Source organism: Fragaria vesca, linkage group LG3, assembly GCF_000184155.1.
Source record: "Fragaria vesca subsp. vesca linkage group LG3, FraVesHawaii_1.0, whole genome shotgun sequence".
Lineage (NCBI taxonomy): Eukaryota > Viridiplantae > Streptophyta > Magnoliopsida > Rosales > Rosaceae > Fragaria > Fragaria vesca.
Window position 1 is genome coordinate 6,320,706 of NC_020493.1, and position 14,270 is coordinate 6,334,975.

Consider the following 14,270-nt stretch of genomic DNA (forward strand, 5'->3'; position numbering starts at 1 on the left):
ATGTATTCCTTGGTTGAAGGTTTTTCCAACGTGAGTTACTATGATAGTTACTTTGAGCAACTCACATTGATGTCAAAAGGAACAGAACTGACGTATAACACGACCGTATTTTTCGTCAACATCATTGATCTTTCATCAAACAATTTAGAAGGCGAAATCCCTGAAGAAGTAAGTAGCCTCATTGGATTAGGTACGTTGAACTTGTCAAGAAATCACCTAAGCGGACAGATTCCCTCCGAGATTGGAAATTTGAGATGGTTGGAAACTCTTGATCTCTCACATAATCATCTATCAGGATCGATTCCTCAGAGTATGTCTTCTTTAACCTCCTTGTCTCACTTGAATTTGTCCTATAACAACTTGGCTGGAAGAATTCCCTCGAGCACACAGCTTACTACACTTAATGATTCATCAATATACGAAGGCAATTCATTGTTGTGTGGAGTTCCTCCCGCAACCAAGTGCTGGGGAGATATCACAACTGCCGGTCGGAATGGAAAAGGTGACAAAGATGAAGATTACAACGGAAAGCTTGGTTTCTATGTTAGCAGTGTACTCGGCTTTATCATAGGCTTTTGGGGTGTTTGTGGCACATTGCTTGTGAAGAACTCATGGAGGTATGCTTACTTTCAATTCTTTGATAAAATCAAAGATAATGTAGCATTGGCGATTGCAGTGACAATGGCTCGTTGGCATCGAAGGAGATCTTGATTGGAAATGAAGAGTCTGGCATGTTATGTTTCATCATAATATCGTGTACGAAGCTGCTTTCTGCAGTTTTCCTGAATTACAAAGCCATTTCACTCTGTTTCCTTTTGTTGTAGACATAATTCAAACTTCTGACCTTTGTGTGTTGAACACTTTCTCTTAAGCAACAAGTCAGTCATCTTAGAAGCCCAATTTATTAGATTAGGCTTATGTCTATCTGCATTTATCAATTTAAGGGCAGAGAACATAAGACCAAGTCACCCAATTTCTTCTTTCTCTTCAATTCCTACTCCTCCAAATGGGAACCAGCTGATAATAACGATTTAGCCCTCGTTGCACCACTAAGACAACCACATCCTTCCACATCAATAGCCTCATCTCCACTACATCCTGATTAGCACATCAACAAGCACCATGAGGACAGAACAACATAGTGGACTATGAAAGTCGTAAACTGGGTATCAAAAATTCAAATATCTGTAACTGCACAATGCCAAACACTAACCTGTAAGCCGTACCTCTCTTCAATCCTCTGCTTCCAGAAAAAAGTACAGCTCCTCCAGACTCATTCTCAGTCTAATCTTTCTCTCACCGTTTTCGGTTTCTTGTATAACTGCGTCGTCTGCGTGCCAGTTGAGCTCTCTGCGCAAGACGGTCGAGGTCTGAGGAGGTGGCGGGGTGGATGGGTGGCCTGAGAAAGAAAGGAGTTTTGGGTTCATTTATATATCCTTTTTCTTTTTTATATGCGACTTGTGTGTGTGTGTGTCTCTCTCTCTCCCCTTTTGCTTTTGCTTTGTAGCAGAAATGGACCAGATTCAGAAACCATGCGCTAAACCTCCATTCGCCGACGTCGGTCCTTTCCACCGAACACTTGGGTTGTTAATAGTTCCTAGTCTGATCGAACACTTGGGTTCTTGTATTCAGGTCCCAATGCGGTGGTGGTGTTCCTGCATGGATTCCCAGAAATCGTGGCGCCACCAGATCATCGCCGTAGCCAACGCCGGTTCCGGGCGGCCATTGCCCCGATAACCGCGGGTACATTTCTCAAAGTATCTTGCTCGATTAGTTTTCTATTACTTTCCTAGCAAATTTTTGTATTACTTCTTAACAGTCGATAACTATGGTGTGATTCTGATTATAACTGTGAGCGAGATGTTGACAAGCGTGCAATTTGGTTTAAGACTTCCTATATTTCCAAATCAACCTTTTGAGTTTCTGCATGTAGGACGAAAACGAAGACTTCCAAGTCTTTCAGTTGAGACCTTTCTAAGTCGTCGCTGCTTAGATTAGATACATGAAGTCCAAAACCTACCTCACATTACATCATAGACTTTAAAGCCAAGAGACTTTCATTGTGCACCACCCAAACTAATATCATTTCATTCTGTTTGAGTTTAAATTCATAATTTCATTACGTGAAGTCTCTTCCACGTTTGGATTCTTAGACAAAGGAGTCGAGGACTTGGAATATAGACTTTTAGACATTTACATCCTATAAATTAACTTGCGCTCCCAAAAGCAGCTACTACATCTCACAAGATTTTGAAAACTTTGTATAATGAATAGGTCTGCTTTATTCAAACCTACCATGCACCTCACTGTTGTTCACTATTTTCTAGTTTTATTTGTGGCCTCTTTGTATGTACACACCGGTTTCTGTCTTGGTGATGGACTTCCAAGCAGTTTGGGATCATCATGCATTGAGGAAGAGAGACGAGCTCTTCTCACCTTCAAGCAGGATCTCATTGATCTCGCTGGTAGGCTTTCTTCTTGGGCAGGCCATGATTGCTGTCAGTGGAAAGGAATTTCATGCGACAACCTTACTGGTCATGTTGTAAGGGTGGACCTCCGGAATGATTATCCATATGTTGACGATTATGAAGATGAATATGTTGTAAGAGAGTCTGCCCAACAATTGGCTTATGATCAGTCTTGCTTGAGAGGTAAGATAAATCCTTCTTTACTTGGCTTGAAGCATTTACATTACCTAGACCTTAGCCGGAATGATTTTGAATGGATTCAAATTCCAACGTTCTTTGGGCAGCTCAGAAGTTTGAGGTATCTCAATGTCTCCTATGCAGCATTTGGGGGAGACATACCTTCTTCTTTTGCTAACTTGTCGAACTTAAACCATCTTGACATCAGTCGAAATTTCTTTGAAGCATCTTCGAAAAACTTGGATTGGATTTCTCATCTCTCTTCCCTGAAGTACATCAATCTAGGAAATCTATACCTTGGCAGCAGAGGAGAAAGTTGGTTTTATGCTATTAATATGCTTCCTTCCTTGTTAGAACTACGTTTGTCTTCGTGCCGAATTCACCAAACCCTTCCCCTCTCACTGCAAACCACTAACCTCACATCACTTTTGGTCCTTGACATATCATATAATGATATTAATTCTTCATTTCCCAGCTGGCTTTTTAATCTTACCAACCTCAAGCAACTTGATCTGAGCAACAACCTTTTCGGCCGTCTCATTCCCAGTGAATTTTCAAACCTCAAAATTCTGGAAGACCTTCGTTTGTCTGGAATAGGACTCGAAGGTCAAATTCCACAACTCAAAGGAAATATCTGCAATCTAAAGTCCTTAGATCTTTCAGGGAACGATTTTGAAACAGGAGTTCACGAGTTCTTTAGAACTTTGTCAGATTGTCCGAATAAGACAATAGTGCATCTTCACCTTGATTCCAATTATATGTGGGGCTCAATTCCAGAATCTGTTGGAAACTTGTCGTGTTTGAAAACACTTGACCTGTCTCATAATTTTATGAACGGGTCCATTCCAGAAAGTCTAGGACAACTGTCTGAGCTAGTTAAGTTATCTCTGTCTGATAATTCCTGGGAAGGGATTATAACTGAAGCTCACTTTAGAAATCTCACCAGCTTGAAAAAATTTGTTTTATGGACATATAAACCCATTCCCCTTATTTTTAAGGTGTCTAATGAGTGGGTTCCTCCTTTCAAGCTCAACTTGATTACCATTGTGAATTGTCAAGTAGGTCCAACCTTTCCGCTCTGGCTTATATCTCAGACTGAATTAGTTAATGTCCAGCTTGACAATACTAGTATCTCGGACTCCATACCAGAGAACTGGTTGTTGAAGATATCCTCCCGAGTCGAAACACTGATTCTATCTAACAACCAAATTGGTGGAAAGCTTCCATTGCAAATGGACTGGCCAAACTCAACGCTGATTGATTTAAGTTATAATCAACTTGAGGGCCCACTTCCACTTTGGTCCAGTAATAATACATTCCACCTTGATCTAGGAAGCAATTTATTCTCCGGGCCCATGCCCTCAAACTTCGGCCAATTAATGCCCAACTTACGATACTTGCTTCTCTCTGAGAATAATCTGAATGGTAGTATTCCAAAATCTCTTGGCAACATGCAAAGCTTATTTATCCTTAACCTAAGAAGCAACCAATTGTCAGGAGAATTTCCTCCCCTGTGGAATTCTTGGCAAGATATAGTTGTTATGGATGTGGGTAACAACAGTCTCTCTGGTCACATACCCAGCTCAATGGGTGTCCCAAGTTCTCTTGAGATATTGAAGTTGAACGACAACAAATTTGAAGGTGAGATTCCTTCTTTCCTTCGAAATTGCCCTTATCTGGAAAGTATTGATCTTGGAGGCAACAAGATTACTGGAATTGTACCATCATGGATAGGCCTAGACATGCCCCGGTTGACTATGCTAAGATTGAGATCCAACTATCTACGTGGACATATTCCCCGTCAATTGTGCAATCTTCAATACCTTCATCTTCTAGACCTTGGTCACAACAACTTTTCGGGTACTATTCCCAAGTGTTTGAATAACCTGCGTACTCTGGCATATCATAATTCCAGTGATGATCTTGTGACAAGATTTGCTTGGTACATTGAAGAAACAACAGTGATTTTAAAAGGACAGGAACTTGTGTACATGGACACTCTGCAGTTTGTAGCCAGCATTGATCTCTCGTCAAACAATTTAGAAGGTGAAATCCCTGAAGAAATAAGCAGTCTTGTTGCATTGGGTACCTTCAACTTGTCGATGAATCAGTTAAGTGGAAACATTCCCTCACAAATTGGAAATTTGCGTTGGTTGGAAACTCTTGATCTCTCACACAACAAGCTTTCAGGACGGATCCCTAAAAGTTTTGCTTCTTTAACCTCATTGTCGCACTTGAACTTGTCTTACAACAACTTGGCGGGAAGAATTCCTTCAGGCTTCCAACTCCAGACACTTGAAGATTCATCCATTTATGAGGGTAATCCGTTACTGTGTGGGGTTCCTCTTTCATTACATTGCCCGGGAGATGATGACAAAAATGATGAGGGTGCAGAAGACGGTGAAGAAGATGGAAATGGGAATGAAAAGCTTGGGTTTAGGGTGAGCATGGTACTCGGCTTTATTGTTGGCTTTTGGGGTGTTTGTGGCACATTAATCATAAAAAAGTCATGGAGGTGTGCCTACTTCCGATTCTTTGATGATATCAAGGACAAGGCAATGCACGCCGTTGTATTGAAGTTGGCACATCTGCGAAGGAACTCTTAACTGAAGAAGAAAATGCACTCTGGGAAGATCTGAGTTGACCTTCTGAGGGAGGCATCTGTTTGTTTGCATTGTTGTAATCGGCTCCTAATTGTTCCTCCTTGTGAGTGTTATCAACATTTCAATGAGATTTGAAATAATAATTAAAGATCTCTGTGCATAGCTTCATTAGCTTAGCTTTTGTATATTTGCCACATTATACAACCTCGTTACATGTTTTTGGACAAATTTATTGTCGATGTTATTTTTGTATTAGTATCACACAAAGAATGTGTGTGCCACTATGCCAAGTATCTGAGGATTATGTATATGTGACTGTAGATTATACAAAATTAGAATCATAGAAATGACTAGATTAGTAGATTTATAAGACAATTACCATTAATCCCCATATATTTGAGATATTGGTAAGAACTGAAAAACATAAACATATCTGTTAGAAACCGATCAATTTCTACAATCATTTACACAACATTACTATATTTGTTGTACTAAAACAACAAGGAGACAACTACAAACCGTTCTCTCCTAAAAGGCTAAAACGGAATAAAGGACAGACAATGCAAAAACACTCTAAAACGAGCAACGTCACAATTGAAAATGAAGGAATGAAGCCACTGCAGGTAACTGGCAGATCGATCCTATTTCGATCACCCTAGCAGTTGATGCAACTTGTGCACAAAACCATCAATGTATGAGCTCTCAAGCCCTTTAGCTGAGAGAAACTCTCTCCACTTAGCACTGTCGTCATCCATCACTGCTTTCACAGCTTGCAAACACCTTCCTTGGTGAACAAGCCATCTTCATCTCCTTTCTCAACCTCAACTCCCACTTTCAGATCACCACTCATCATTCTCGCATTGATGATCTGATCTATTATGTTTGGCAGAAACACCAATTGGCATTCATTCAGCAGCGCCTCGTTTAAAGACCCCGAACCGCAATGAGTCCAGAAGCAACCCACAGATGGGTGCTTGAGTATCAAAGGCTGCTGAACCCAACTCCCACAAACCACCCATTTTCCTTTTACACGCTCTTCAAAGCCTTCTGGCAGTGCCGATTCAATTGATTCAACCCCCGGTTGGCAGTTTTAGGGCAGCAAAGAATGGCAAACCAGTGAGCTCAAAACCCAATAATAGTTGCTGCAGTTGTTGCTTTGTGAGAATGTATTCAGATCCAAGAGCACAGAATATTACGGTTCTGGGTTTGAACCCTCCAAGCCATCTTGCCCATTTCTCTTCCAACTGCGTACCCGGGGGATCTGGCGTCACTTGCCCTGCAAGTATAACTGGCTTGTTCATCCGGATTTCAATATAGTTAGAATATGGCCCTGCGAGTTCTTTGCAACTTGGAAAACAAATTTCATCACAATCACTGAGAGAGGTCACAAAGCGTTTGCTGAATGTCACCTCACTGCCATATTCCATGTTCAACATGGCATCACACGCTCGAGCTTCGTGAGTTTGTAACTTGATTGAAAATGAACCATCAGCTTCATCCAATTGATTTTTTCTAGGCAGAACTAGACTTCGCAGGCCGCACCATATACTTGCAGGATTGATTGCGGAGTAATATATTGGCTTGATATTCGTTCCTAGTCCACGCAACAATGCAGGCAACCAGTGACAAGACCCACCCCGAAAACACCCGGTAAAACAGGTAAGTCTTGCGGGGTCCACTCTTAAAAGAGATTATACCGAAATTTCGGCATAACCTCCTCTAAAAATGGACAACCCATCCTGTAATGAAACTGAACACTTCAACTATAATCGTCAACCACCACTCCAGGAGTCCTTCACTCCCCATAACAAGAACCAAAGACATAGCAGTACTTAACAACCAAACCAGATACTCAACTACATTAATTAACATTAACATCAACCAAGATTAAACTCTCTACATGAGACATAGTCCTAAAGAAAAACACTTCAACTTAATTTACATCATCCCATGGTTCTCAGAGCACTAAGGAAGGAAAATAAAACAACTACACATAGGTTAACAGGTAACCTACGATCAGCAAGGAGCAGCGGGAAAACTATGCCTCAATTCCTAAGGAAACCGAACAGGAGCTCTGCAATCTGGGCATTTGAAAACAAAGGGCCCAGGGAAAAGCATTTAAAAACAAACGTTAGCGTGAGTGGACGAAAAATAAACAAATAAATAAGTATCTAAGTACATAGTGATACTAAATCGAATTTTATATGTTTTTCCACTTACACGTAATTTAAGAATTTCCATGCATGCAAATTTTATGAGTTCAACAAAATTCACGCTAGCCTCGCTAGTCATAATTTAATAAGAAAAATAATTAATTTCCTCGCATACGACACCTTCTAAAATAGTGGACTAACCCCACTAGTCAGATTAACAACTCAATAAATTAACTTATATGGCCATATAAGTGAGTCTCCCAGACTCGGTTGCCTCCCAGGCATAATACTCTCATACTCCATGTACCTTCATGTCGAGTTGACGGATAGGGCACAGGGCTTGCGTGATGCCACCGGCAACATCACATCACCACTAGGGTGGAAAGGGCTTACATGACCCCACTTGAAACATGGTAGCCATATCACCTCGAAAGGTGGAACAACATGCTAGCTTGATATCATAAATATTCCAACAACAAGATGATCACTTAAATTCAACGTGTCTCACACGTTAACATACTGTAAAGAAAATAACTCAAATCACTTTCTTAAGATCATTTCATAGAGGGAATAATTTTCTAAACAAACCATGCATGCATATCCCTTTTTAAAAATAAAATAAAATATCCACTCACAATATTGACGGCTAAGCCTGACGTCGGTCAGAGCCCTCCTCACGTGGTGTCTCCTCTCGTCCTGTACAAAACGAGATTTAAGATCCGAGACAAAAAATAATACAAGAATATCCAATTAACAAAATAGGGCAATGCCATCTACCCTCACTCTACACTCTCCAAAAACTAAGGAGAACTCTAACCATTTTTACTAACCGTCTCCAATTTTTCCTCAACGTTCTACCGCTTAAGCACAAATATGGAAATTCCCAAGGATGAGGCTCACCTCTACTCTTTCACCAAAATCGACTTAAACTTTTCTAAATTTCTACTAACACTCACCAAAATTTCCAATACTTCAATACCACTCATCTCTCACCCATGGAGCCATCAAGACTATCCCAAATTCCAAACACTCTTCACCAAAAATCACCATACAATACAACAACATTTATCCCTTCTAGAAATCATCCAAAATTACTCAAAACCACCACCAAAACCGGCAGCAGTCACCGGCTGTGGCGGTCAACCGCCGGCAGTGGCGGTCAACCACCACCACTAAATCAACTTCAACCAAAATTAACAAGGCATACATCAAACTCTTCCTCTCATCAAGCATAACAACAATCATGCCTAACACAAACTCTAGAGCTCAAAGATTTGGCCGGAAAACTCATTATAAACTCAAGAACTCAAGAGCTCCGATTTGCCCTATACTCCAAATCGTTCTACCTCTTTTGGGTGGTTGAAAGACTAATCAAAGAGCTACAAAATCCCCCAAAGATACCTTGAATCGGTGGCCGGAGAAGAAAGTTCCGGCTTACAAAACCAACGGCCTTCACAGTGCCACCGTGAGCCGCTGCCGGCGAGATGAGGCCGGCTACCAACCCAGGAAGGACGAGCGACGTCCCAGCTGCCGAATGGAACCGACGCGGGGGTCTGCTGTGGCCGGACGACGGCGCTTCGCCAAGGAGAATAGGACGGGGTCGGAGTCGGGGTCGGCTCGGGGAGAGAGAGAAGTGGAGAGGGTTGTATTTTTTTTCTGATTTTTACCTTTTCCTTCCTAAATGGCAATTCTCCCTTAAATGCCTAAGCCCAATATTAGTAACTTTATTATTTCCTACAACACTTACACATACGAACTACCAATCGGGTAATTAAGAGTCTACGAGTTCGTTTACACCACCCCTATCAAAATAACAGAATAAATTTCTGAATTGATTAGCTACCATTAAATCGAAAATTACAACATAAAAATAATTACTAGGTTCGGGGTGTATCAACCAGTAACTAAAATCGAAGAAAACAAAGTCAAGGTTGAATTGGATGAGAGATTGCTCGATTTGGGGTCGAGTGAGGTCCATGGCGGTGGCAAGAAGAGACCCCAAAGAGAGATCAATGTCGGCTGTGGTTTCAGCTCCGCGAGGGAGGCCATGGACATGACGTTGAGGGGAATGAAGGTAATGAGATGAGGGTGGAGATTATAGTGCTGCAACTTGGATTGAGTTTTGAGAGGTAAAAAGAAGTAGATCTTGTGGCCTCTTTGGGCGAGTTTATCGAAGATGTGGAGGAAAGCAGTCAAATGACCCATAGCAAACCATGGTTACATAGCAATATGCAAGGTTTGGTCACTCATGTTTACTGAAACAAAATTTGACTGAAGCAAAAATGTGATGAAGCAGTCGCGTGTATTATGAAGTTTCAAAGAAGATATGATCTCATTGATCTGTGTGTGATGTTGGTATCCCAACCAACTCCACTAACAATTAAGTTGCTCCAATTATAGGAGTAGCTCACCTAGAACAATATCTAAAACATCATTTTTGATCAACAACCATTCTACAGAATACAGTAATTACAGACAATTTTCACCATCATCATTGACGAAGGGAAAGCATATATAGCAAACCTCTGAAGTTCCTTCTTCCTTGTGTAGAATGATAGACTCCATTTTCTAATAAAATTTCAAAATAAGTTTAAACTTGTACGCTTATTCAACCCGGGTCAGGTGCAAAGATAACTTCGATCGATTACCATTCACTAAGACTTGATAATTCATTATTGATCTTGATTAGACTTGCAAATTAATTTATATCAGATGCACAGATCATCTTCTTGAATCTTTGCACGACAATGACAAGGTAACCGTAGATAGCAAGTAATCCGTGGAATCGAATTTCAACGAATATTTCGACATCGATCAAAGAATATTTGTAATGTGTTAGGTATTGATAGAGCTTAATGTGTCTTGTTCTGTAATCATGTCATCTAAGTATCCTTTCTCTAGGTCAAAGCTTTACGCAGAACTCACTTAAGCCTCGTTCCTAGTGGTTCTCAGATCTAAGACTTGCGAAACAAAAATGAATCAAATACTGTGTTTGGTAAGCATAGAGTTATGGATATCGAACAAGTTTCCTGCAACAACTGGGAAATTAAAATGATATATACTAAGTGGATGAAAAAGAGTAGTCATGATTCTCATGGAATGAGGTCTGAGGAGGTGGCAGGGTGGTCGGAGAAAGAGAGGGGTTGTGTGTGAACCGGTGATAGTGAGGAAGAGCAAATAGAGCGGGCTAGGCGGGCGGGAAGGACACGCGGCTTGGCCGAATCGAGCCATGTGGCCCCACACGGGCTGGGGTTCCCACAATTCAAAAACATAAAAGCGACGAGTCGTCTCCCGCCCCAAAACTCCATCAGATTTGTTGCTTGTCGTCCTGCACCCAGAATCGTACACCTCTCCTCCTTCTTCATCACGTGAGACGCGTGTGGCTCACTTATTTCCCCTTTTATGTGTTTTTAACAGGTGGGCCGCTCTGTCCGTCTAGGCCCACTTGGTCAGGATCCGCTAGCACGTCTCGTTTCCTCCTAGCCCGGAAAAAGCCCAGTTCGCCTATGGGATTTTTTTTTTTCTTTTTTCTTTTTTTCTTTTGGCGGTTTGGAACATCGCCCACACTTTCTCTCTTGTTCTCTCAACCTCCATTTCGCCGACGTCGGAACCGGTAAGAACATGTCCCGGAAGACCATGCAATCAAAGTACCTGTTCTTTCCACCTCGGTTGTTTTAATTCTTAGTCTGATCGAACACTTCGGTTATTGTTTTCAGGTTCCGATGTGGTCGTGTTCCTGCACACATTCCCAGAACTCGTGGCGCCACCAGATCATCGCCGTAGCCAACGACGGGTTCCGGGCGGCCATTGCTCCCGATTACCGCGGGTACAAAGCTTCTTCTGCGTTTTTTTTTTCAATATGACAAAGTATCCTTTCTCAATTTTTTTCTATGACTTTCAGTATTTCTTGCTCATGGTTACTTCATGATTCTGATGATAAATGTTGACAATCGTGGAATTTGAGCACCAAGACTTCCAGGATTTCCAAAACAACGTTTTGCAACCACATCTCATTGTAGTAGTTCATAATTTCATATTATTAATCAAGTTCTTCTCTTGATAAAAAAAAAAATTATAATTATTAGGTGTTTGGTTTGTGTAATGCGTGTTGTCTAGGTTGAATTTGTTTTGTTCCTTTTGTTCTTCTAATAAATTTGATATTTTTCCAGAAAGCATTAAAGACTTGGATCAAATCTGAAACGCCTGTCAAGATCGAAGACTTTATATGGCAAGACTTTCAATATTGTACACCAGCCAAACCACTATTATTTTCCGTTCTGATTTGACCATCATTTCCTTTGTATTAGTTCCTTCATTGCTAACTGCTAAAACGAAAATACATGTCTTGAATCTTGATTCATGTTCCATGCCGGCCTTGGCTTTATTTTATGTTGTTATTGTTTATTGTTTACAGCTGCTATTTGTTCTATATTGAATTGCCTACTATAAATTAACCTCTGTTCAGTAGTCAGTACCACATCTGCAGCAAATTATGAGAACTTCTACAATGAATAGCTATGCTATGCTATCTATCTTGCGCATTTTTTCTCTTTCGTTTTTGACCTTTTCATATCAACACAGCATTAATCTCTGTTTCTGTCTGGGGGATGCAGTTCCAAGTACTTTGAAATCATGTATCGAGGAAGAGAGACAGACACTTCTCACCTTCAAACATGATGTTGTTGATCCCCCTGGTAGGCTTTCTTCTTGGGTCGGTCATGATTGCTGTCAGTGGAAAGGAATTTCATGCAACAACCTTACTGGTCACGTTGTAAGGGTGGACCTCCAGAATGAGTATCCATATGTTGCAAAGACAAAGAGCCATATTCCCAACATCTAGCTTATAATCGGTCTTACTTGAGAGGTAAGATAAATCCTTCTTTACTTAGCTTGAAGAATTTACATTACCTAGACCTTAGCCGGAATGATTTTGAAGGGATTCAAATTCCAGAGTTCTTTGGGCAGCTTAGAAGTTTGAGGTATCTCGATGTCTCTTATGCACTAGGATTGAACTCTTGTAAAATATGATCCTTGGAGCCACACACATGACGCACCAATGTATGGTCTTCATCATGTTCGTCATAAATTGGCTCCATATCAAGATCACATGCAGAATCAACAAAGGTCGGTAGCTCGACCTTCTTTGCAACTATAGGCATGCTAGGTGTTGTCTCTTTATCAAGACAAAGGTGTTCGACAAGTTGGTTTGCCTCTAGACCTCTTCTGGGAGTCAGAGTGAGATGCTTTCCCGGTGTCATAATAGACAAACCTCCTCTCCAAGATTGTTGGAGCTGCAAAACTATTCGACGATATAAACTTGTTTTCCTGATGACTTGATACATAACCAAGCAGAATAAACTGACCATTTAAATACTGAGCTTGCATATTTTGCTATGAGAGATTGTTTCCTAGACCAGATTCTCGAACTCTCTTATATAGAGGTGAATTCGCTAGTTGTTGATAAGGATTCCATCTTTGCCGCATAGTCGGTTGAATTGCACAAGGTTTCATTTTACTTAACAACCACGTAATTGGGTGACGCAGTTCCAATCACGTATGTAGACTTAATTTAAGGCCACATGTATTGGCCCAAAACGAGTCAAAGACTTGTAGAAGTCTTTAACGTTATCGTATCGTAGGCAGACAGTTGGACTTAATTAGTTTCCTCTTGATAAGAATGCACACGTACTGGCTCTCCAATACGTCTCCTATCAATAGTTAATCATGCATGATTCGAGACTTAGGAAGCGTACTGGCTCTCCAAGGTGTCTCCTATCAATAGTTAATCATGCCAGAGACTTAGGATGCGTACTGGACATACTCTTCTTGGACATACTCTTCTTCGTGGAGCCGAATACAACTCAAGGAGAGACTCCTTAATTATACATGCCTCCTTGATGTGTACCACCGTATGTATGTATGTATATGTATATACATCTCGTTAATTAAAGACGTGTGCATCCTGGACATATAATCATATGTACAACCAAGAATAAGAATCCTTGTTCACCACATCTTCACATGCATCCGGTTCGCAAACAACTTATGTCTCGATCCTCCACTCATGTGAAGTCCTCGTTCCATGCAAACTCCATCCCGCATGCAAACCCTACCGTTCAGCATGCACGATTTTGCTGGCAGGTCATTACTTGTAAATTTAATATTTCAGGTTTACCGGTGTGACATGGATCATAAATTTAACTAATATTTACTTAAATAATTGATATCCAGTAAAATATTAATTCTGAACGTAAACAGCTTCTCAGTTGATTTCTGGTGTTACTCCTCCTTCTTCATCACGTGAGAGGCGTGTGGCTCACTTTATTTTCCCTTTTTGTCTTCTTAACAGGTGGGCTGCCCTCTACGTCTAGGCCCACTTGGTCAAGATCCGCCTAGCCGCGTGTCTGTCCGCCTAGCCCTCATAGGCCCAATTCGCCTATGGTGATTTTTTTTTTTTTTGGTTCTTTTTCTTTTGGCGGTGCTCACACATGCCTCTCGTTTCTCTGAACTTTTGTACCAGAAATAGACCAGATTCAGCAAAACCTCCATTTCGTCGAAACCGGTCAGAACATATCCGGAAAAAACATGCAACCAAAGTACTGTCCTTTCCATTATAATTCTTAGTCTGATCCAACACTTGGGTTCTTGTTTTCAGGTCCCTATGTGGTCGTCTTCCTGCACGGATTCCCAGAAATTGTTGACAAGCGTGCAATTTGGTTTAAGACTTCCTAGATTTCCAAATCAACCTTATGAGTTTCTGCATGTAAGACGGAAACGAAGACTACTAAGTCTTTCAGTTGAGACCTTTCTAAGTCGTCGCTGCTTAGATTAGATACATGAAGTCCAAAACCTACCTCAGACGACAACAT

General features: G+C 41.0%; 3 protein-coding genes, 1 non-coding gene and 1 pseudogene across 4 annotated transcripts; 3 read left to right on the plus strand and 2 right to left on the minus strand.

Annotated features, from left to right (window-relative positions):
* Positions 1 to 711, plus strand: LOC101293179 (serine/threonine-protein kinase BRI1-like 2-like). The gene has a single exon (XM_004295487.1). It carries the CDS (start codon positions 1 to 3, stop codon positions 709 to 711), a length of 711 nt encoding a protein of 236 aa, XP_004295535.1.
* A 1,585-nt stretch (positions 712 to 2,296) lies between these two features.
* LOC101293471 (receptor-like protein 12-like) lies at positions 2,297 to 5,251 on the plus strand. The gene has a single exon (XM_004295488.1). The coding sequence runs from the start codon at positions 2,297 to 2,299 to the stop codon at positions 5,249 to 5,251; it is 2,955 nt and encodes a 984-aa protein (XP_004295536.1).
* A 647-nt stretch (positions 5,252 to 5,898) lies between these two features.
* On the minus strand, positions 5,899 to 6,675 carry LOC101293762 (annotated as a pseudogene).
* Positions 6,676 to 7,064: 389 nt separating this feature from the next.
* LOC101303783 lies at positions 7,065 to 9,043 on the minus strand. The gene is made up of 3 exons (XR_184206.1): positions 8,803 to 9,043; positions 8,037 to 8,097; positions 7,065 to 7,329 (listed from the first exon to the last, which is right to left on the minus strand). It is a non-coding gene; the product is annotated as an uncharacterized LOC101303783 (transcript).
* A 411-nt stretch (positions 9,044 to 9,454) lies between these two features.
* Positions 9,455 to 12,642, plus strand: LOC101294052. The gene is made up of 5 exons (XM_004295489.1): positions 9,455 to 9,475; positions 10,885 to 11,014; positions 11,118 to 11,227; positions 11,571 to 11,646; positions 12,015 to 12,642. Exons 1-5 carry the CDS (start codon positions 9,455 to 9,457, stop codon positions 12,239 to 12,241), a joined length of 564 nt encoding a protein of 187 aa, XP_004295537.1. The 3' UTR covers positions 12,242 to 12,642.
* Positions 12,643 to 14,270: the final 1,628 nt, after the last annotated feature.

Bases quoted from the DNA above. Each gene is read 5' to 3' on its own strand.
- LOC101293179 (XM_004295487.1), top strand. From the start codon at position 1: ATGTATTCCTTGGTTGAAGGTTTTTCCAACGTGAGTTACTATGATAGT.
- LOC101293471 (XM_004295488.1), top strand. From the start codon at position 2,297: ATGCACCTCACTGTTGTTCACTATTTTCTAGTTTTATTTGTGGCCTCT.
- LOC101294052 (XM_004295489.1), top strand. From the start codon at position 9,455: ATGACGTTGAGGGGAATGAAG. The intron at 11,228-11,570 runs GTACAAAGCTTC...ATATTTTTCCAG, and splicing joins ATTGCTCCCGATTACCGCGG to AAAGCATTAAAGACTTGGAT. The intron at 11,647-12,014 runs GTACACCAGCCA...TGGGGGATGCAG, and splicing joins ATGGCAAGACTTTCAATATT to TTCCAAGTACTTTGAAATCA.